At 40.0% G+C, this 7,358-nt stretch overlaps 1 protein-coding gene across 1 annotated transcript in view; it reads right to left on the bottom strand.

Annotated features, from left to right (window-relative positions):
- dock5 (dedicator of cytokinesis 5) overlaps positions 1 to 6,719 on the bottom strand; it is a 59,220-nt gene extending 52,501 nt beyond the window's left edge. The window contains exon 1 of the mRNA XM_014021355.1: positions 6,514 to 6,719. Within this exon, the coding sequence (XP_013876809.1) occupies positions 6,514 to 6,556 (43 nt within the window). The 5' untranslated portion in view covers positions 6,557 to 6,719. The remainder of the gene's footprint in view (positions 1 to 6,513) is intronic.
- Positions 6,720 to 7,358: the final 639 nt, after the last annotated feature.

Raw genomic sequence — 7,358 nt, 5'->3', positions numbered from 1 at the left:
AAATAATTTTGTCACAAATATTATTCCAAAGTTTGTTTAGATACTATAACGAACGTCTAAGTTTAAACTGAACACCCCTACTAAAATGTACATAAAAACATGCAGAGGTCCTTTGATGTAGCGTTGTGCAAATTGTTTAATGACCAGAATTAGCCCTTTTTAATCTGTCTAATAGGGTTGGGCATAATCGTATCGTGTGCAATTAATCGTCAGAAAAACATTAATCGATTATTTTTTGGCACTTGATTTATACGATTAATGCCACCAGGCAGAGTCCACTCGGTGCTCCTCTCTGCTTCAAATATGATGAACATTAAAAACAAGTTCTATTATTTATTTATCTAGCAACTCAGTTTAAAATTTGATATATAGCCTGAAGTCTGTAATTTTCACACARTTTGGAACGGATTTGTAAGAAGAGCAAATCTTTCCTACTAAACTGGTCATGTGGCGAGGACATAAGGGTGTCCAGGGGATTAATCGTCAAATTAATCGTTATCGGCTAAATACCGTAATTAATCGTGATTCATTTTTTTGCCAATACTGCTCAACATTACTGGCTAAATAATAAAACAATTGATYACTTAAATACAAACATGATGACAGAGAAGGCATGCTCTGGTAAGGAGGTTGTTCTCTGAATCTAAAGGACAAGATTTTTTTCAGAACTAAAATAATCAATTTAAATCAAAATTCAAACATGCTGAAGCGCAAAGCCAGCAGCCTGCAAAAAAATAAAATACATAAACTCTCTGCAATCTTTCACTGGTATCTGCAGTATTTGAATAAAAAGCTATTACAAGTACAAACTGAAAATAGGCTTTGGATGCCTAGTTAGTTTTTATAGTCAAKCATAAATCTGTCAGATATCTGATACATGATCTGAGCCTGAAATATGAAGTAACAAGCAGAAGACCCTTCTCATTTGTTACATTATCAGATTTATTTAGTCTGATTTCTTAAAAACACACAAAACCAACTGAATGCATGTTCAAAGCAGAAATCAGTTTCTCAACAAACATCAGGGGCAAAGTCCTTTTCAGCTGGATTTTAATTGTACGGATTCCTCCATCTAATACCCCGGGGATTTTTCTTTTAAGATTTTGAAATGAACGGCTCTGAGAACTGGTGCAAGTTCAGAGAAAATATCACAGTTAGCCAAGTTCAATCTTACTGTGACAAAGCAAAGAAAAAGAAACAATATTTTTTTGTGTTATTTGTACCGCAAGAGAGAACAAAGAGATGAGAAGTGGAAGRTTTTCTTTGACCTTGCTGACTCATATTTTTAAACAATATTTGGCATGCTGGCAATTATGGCTCACAGAAAGATGGTCAGAATCAGCAGCACTGACGTTCAACAAAATCAGAAATCATAGCTGAGCCAAAGAAAATCACAATTACTAAAATTTCTAATTGTTTCTTATTGACTAAGCTTACGACATTTGTTCTCTTATTGACTAAGCTTACGACATTTGTTCTCTAACATCCTAACAGTAAACATTCAAATACAAAAACTGAAAAGAAAACATTTTATTATTTAAGACATCTGGCATAAAACACAGGACTTTACCAGTTTGTCACAAAACTGGCATATTTTTATTTTAAACTTGGTGCAGCCCGTGGAAAACTCCCTTTAAAGGAGGGGGTATTATGTATTTTCCAGGCACATATAGTTAAGTAGCTATGTTACCTTCAGTTGTTGTGARAAAGTTGTATGTATTAAAAATTATTTTGAYTTTGCATCGGTCTATCTAAGCATCTTGAAATTGGCCTCTGTTAGTGATGGGATCAACGGCTCTTTGAAGGGATCCGGATYTTGGGGAGCTGTTTGTTTCATAGAGCCGTTCAAAAGAGCAATTCCMTTTTGAACGAGTTACATCATCGTGTATGGAAAAAACGTCATCACGTATGGCGACGTGATGACATCATCACGTTATGTGTGTGGAACCACTTGTCAAGCAGAAACCCCCCTCCCACTTTCCCGTGAGCTTATACTCCACCGCTCTGCCCGTTTTCCACGAAAAAAGCAAAGCTGGAGCCATTTAAGAATGAAGAAATAAAGATTATATGAGGAATAAAATAAATAAAACTACAAATGGCTCGTTACTGCCCATGACTCAGCTCCTATCGTTCGTTGTAAAGAACCGTTCAAAACATTCGGATCGTTCGTGAACGTCACATCTGTCCCTTTACGAACTTCCTAAAATTTCAGRCACTCCCACTTSAGCAGGTCTACACAACAATGCTTTGGGAGAGGGGTGCTCTGTGGGGTGGGAGTTCAGCTGGTGACTGAGCTCCAGGGAGGAGCTATGTATAAAAAGGTGGTGCTTTGTACCATCCTGCTTTTAGGCAGATCCACACGGCCACGGGAGATTCAAGGAATTCTCAAACATGCATGAATGAGTCAAAGCTACACTCTGAGTATGTTTATGATGATGGAATGACATACATAAAACTCAAAAATGTTGATTTTCAACACCCATTATATATGGTGAAAGAATATATTGCTGGTGGTTGCAGCCATACTGCAACAGCAGATTAGAGTTTTCTCTACGTTCTTATGGATAAGAAGGTAAGATCTGCCTGGATCAGAGCAGTTCTTCACCGTGTTGTTAGTCATATCAATGCTCTGTTTATAAGCAGGTGTCCTTCTTCAATGTCACTAAAGAGCCATCAGAGACTAGGGCCTTTTCTGTCACATTTGAGACATTTATTTCAACCACCATTTATCTCAGCGACAGTATTTTTTTTAAAGACATGTCTTTCCAGCAATGCATTCTTATTTGTCACAAAAATTTAATGCCACAAGCAATTTAAGATTACAAACTAGAAACAGAGCAGGTATTATTATTATTATTATTAACAGTCATAAGGACACTAATCAGTTGAAATTAAAGGCTTTTTCATTTAAAAAAATACAAAATGGCTACAAAGAATAGTCAGAAGTCACACTGATGGCATCATACATGAAAAAAAACAATCCTACTCAGATGCGCATCCCATGGATCACAAATATGATGTTATGTTATATATTGTATATTAAGATTATTATGTTGTAATATGTTTAGTATAATATAATATTGTACAGTATATTGTTAGTGTTACTATTATTGCTGTTATTGTTAATCTTGTTTTTAATATGTTTTTTAACACTTGTTGAACTTTGCGTGTGAACCTATATATCYAATGCTGCTGTTACACCTGAATTTCCCCTCTGCGGGACAATAGAGATGATCCCGACCCCACCCCTTCCCCCGGCCTCTTATGTAAGAGCTTTAAGGTAAGATCAAAGAGGCTGCAGTGAAATGCTCTAAGGATATCTATGTTGTAAATCAGTGCTATACAAGATATAAAGGGAATTTTTCCACATCAACGGTATAAATTGAAATGTTTCTACCCTTTTCTGACAGGCCAAAACATTACTACCTGCCACAAACATGTGAAAGGTGGACAGTTTTACTTTTGACTTTGTGTGTGTGTGTGTGTGTGTGTGTGTGTGTGTGTGTGTGTGNGTGTGTGTGTGTGTGTGTGTGTGTGTGTGTGTGTGTGTGTCCAAAATTTTAATAAAAATTGTAATAAAAGTAATCATTAGAAGTACACTTGGTTAACATTTGGAGTCAATCAAATCCAAGATGGCTGCCACACATACCACTGATCTCAGGAAACCCCAAAAATAACTACATTTCAGTGAATTATACAACTATTGTTTTATCATGGTAAAAAAGATCTTTTTTTAAGGTTTGAACGAACATCTTTAAATCCATCATTTCTCATGCACAATCTGTGAAGAACCTCAATCTTCATGGAATGACAGAAGCTTTGGAAAACACTGGCAGCATCTTTCCTGAGGTGTAAGCAGGTTTTCTGTACAGTTCTGAAAAGTCTGAAGAAGGAGGGTTTGTTGTGAAGTGACAAACATATGGCCTCAGGCACAAGATGAGGAGCAAAACCAGGAAATCTGGTAAACCAGATTTTTTTTTTTTACTGGACCACAGCTCCAGATTTATCTCCACCACAGACCTAAAGCTCCAGCTGAAGCCTGGTGAAGTGACATCACCTGAGGTGATTCATCAGTCCTAACAGAGCTCCTTCTGTTGATGCAGATGCATCATCTTCTTCCAAGACCGTCTGAGAGTTCACAGGAGCCTCCAGTGTAGCGCTCCTTTTCAGGATGTAAAATTAGAAATCTATCCTATTATGACTTTGACACACATTCACCATAAAATATTTAAGCCTCACATTATCAACATTTCCCCGTTAGCAAGCATGATACGACTGATGCTATCAGAAATCTTAAAGACTCTTCTTTTCACCCACGAATGTAGCTGCCTGTACTCGGGCTCAGTGGAGGTTAGCTAATCGGATTAAAAATGTAAGTCCTTGTGCAGGGTCCGATGGCATTTTAAGGATTAAGTGCAGCGTCGATGACTTCTGCTCTGTTTCTGAGGCGAACGGCAGGAGGAGGAAACAATCAGCCAAACACACGGTGCTACCGACGGCTTGGAACGCCACCCCGAGATCTATAGAGATTATCGAGAAATCCTCACCCCCAGCCTCTGGAACAAGGTCACACTGCACACAACCAGGAGGTAAGATGGTTTGTGTCGCACAGCTTCGCCTGAAACTGTAGGTTAAAAAGTTTAAAGAAGCAACAGAAACACGCTACGCTCAAAAACGTCAAGGTGAGAGGTTAGTCAGGGGGGAACGGATCGATGCCACTCCACAGGAAATGAACACTTAACTTTTTCTGTTTTTAATCACCTGCTGTTAAAAGAAGAAGGCACATAAAAACTTTGTGATGCTGTTAGCAAAATATCTCATGAACCACTGGATGAACTGAAACTCTAACCTAGTAATACATCAACAATTAATTAACTTCTAGAATCAACCCGATTCAAGATGGCCGCCACAGCCAACTGGCTTACACAACAGCTGTCAGATTTAAAGACAGTGGTCCTAAATTTGGTGTGGTCGTAGCTGAGACTGATTCCCATCAGATTTCCTGAGCACTAACATACTGCACACAATCTTTGATTAAAATGTTACCATTAAATATCTGACGGCAACTCTGTCTGTTAGCAAAATATCTCAGTAATCACTAAACAGATTTGAACGAAAAGCTCAGGAATTACTTTCTGGATGTATCTTTACAACTCATTAACTTTTAGAGCCAGCAACACTCAAGATGGCAACCACAGCCAAATTATATTAAAAAGTGCAAAAAGGGCTATAATTCTGACAGTTTCAAAGATATGGTGCTAGAATTCAGCTTTGTAGTAGCTGGCAGTCATTCACAACTAATACTTAAATTGCTACTCAATGCACTTGATTTTACTAAAAAAAACAGCAATAGCTGTTGGAATCAACTCGGTCAGTCTGTTAGCAAAATTCCCCGTGAACCACCAAACAGATTTTAATAAAACTTGCAGACAGTAATCATTGGATGTACATCAACAACTGATTAACATTTGTAGTCAATCCAATCCAAGGTGTCTTCTGAAGCGAACTGGCATTAGCAAACACAAAAACTGCCCTAACTACATTAATTTTACAGATGTAGAGCTAAAACCTGACATGGTAGTTGCTGAGAGTCATTCAAAACAGCACGACATCTTACAACACTACATGAAATTGTACAGAATGTTAATTTCTAAACATAAGATAATCTTTATCTAAAACTCTGSCAAGAAATGTGGCGGGTGAAATGCATTCCTCCAACAGGACTTTATTTTATGTTTAATTTCCTAGTTTCCAGTAAACATTAATATAACTTTAAACGTGCAGTTCAGAAGAAAAAATGAATTGGGACACACCAAACCAAGCAGACAACCTGTGCTTCCTGTAAAACCGTCACAGCAGAGCAGGAAAAAGTTTGCAGATTTACCTGTAGGGAGTGAATTGCTTCCTGATTGCTGCACGGATTGCAAACTACAAACACACAAGTCCAGGTGACACACAGCCACGCCTTGCTGTAAAACACTGTGGTCTACATGTCTGTWTTGTTAGCAGCACGACAACATGATCAAAGTTCACAACAAGGACTGTGAAGCTGCCGTAAACAGGCTCATTCTACCAGGTGTCCCAATCAGTGTAACTGGTATTCTCGCTGCAGATTCCTGAAGGTGGAGTCAAAACAAGAGTCCTTTAGGGGCCAATAAACTGTCCTTCACCGCACTAAAGTTACATTTAAGTTCACAGGAAGTTCTTCGTGACTTTGAGCGCAAGAATGACTGGTATGCTCATTGAACTTCCACCATATCATCTACTCTGAGGCATTCTTTAAAAAAAAAACACAACCAGAAGGGTAAATAAAGTTCCCAAAACTTGGAAAAATAAAACTCCTTTATTTTTTTTTAAAGACTCGGTATTTATGCGGAGAGGAAAAACAAAGTCCTTTTTTCCCAACTTTTTTTTTTTTTTTTGGACCGAGTCCCGTTTGTTCCTCTCTGAAGTTCAGAGGAGCCGCCGCTGTTTGTTCGAGTTAAAAACACGCAGTTTAAGAAAAACACTTACCCACTCCGTACTTCTCTTTTTTAGTGGGAATCCAGCGGGTCATAGCGGGGGGACAGAGAGAGGGAGGGGGGTGGGAGGAAGTCAAAGTTGTCTGAATAAATAAATTACTATGTACACTTGCTGAGAGAGGACGGGCGGTGCTCTCCTGCTCGTCCCGAAGCTACAGTTCCGCCATCATGACTCCTGTGTTGAGAGGAGGAGGAGAGCTGCGCGAGGAGAGGGGAGGGGGCAGAGGGGGGAGAGAAAAGGGTGGGACAGGGGGAGGGGAGGAGTGGAGGTAGGGGGGAGGACACGGAGGAAAGCGTGGTGGGACACGGGGTGGACAGACAGGGAGACAGAGGGAGGAGAAGACAGGAGACAAAGGGGGAGAGAGGGGAGGAGTAGGGGACACAGAGAGGGGAAATGGAAGGCAGAGAAGAGAACAGAGGGAGGGTGATACTAGAAACAAAAGGTGAAGAAGAGAGAAGAGAACAGGAGGAGGACATACAGGGGAGGAAGTGGGACATGGGGGAGGATAAACAGAGGGAGAGGAGGGGGACATAGAAGGAGGAGAAGAGGACAGACGCAGGGACTAGGAAAGGGAGAAGTAAGAGAACAGATGGGGGACAGAGGGAGGACAAGAAAGAAGTGGAAAGACCAAGTGTGGAAGACAAGAGGAGAGAGGAGGGAGATAAAGGCAACAAACACATGGGGGGGAGGAGGAAGGGGGGCAGTGAGAGAGGATAGGAGGACAGAGGAGGAGATACAGAAGACAGAGGGGGAGGAGAAGAGGAGGATGGAACGAGGGGAGGAAATGGGGAATTTGTGAAAGGACAGACAGAAGAAGAGGACAACTGGGAGGACAG

This window comes from Austrofundulus limnaeus, unplaced genomic scaffold, assembly GCF_001266775.1.
Source record: "Austrofundulus limnaeus strain Quisiro unplaced genomic scaffold, Austrofundulus_limnaeus-1.0 Scaffold289, whole genome shotgun sequence".
Lineage (NCBI taxonomy): Eukaryota > Metazoa > Chordata > Actinopteri > Cyprinodontiformes > Rivulidae > Austrofundulus > Austrofundulus limnaeus.
Note: the sequence above shows the minus strand (reverse complement) of the source record. Positions and strands in the feature narration are given on the sequence as shown.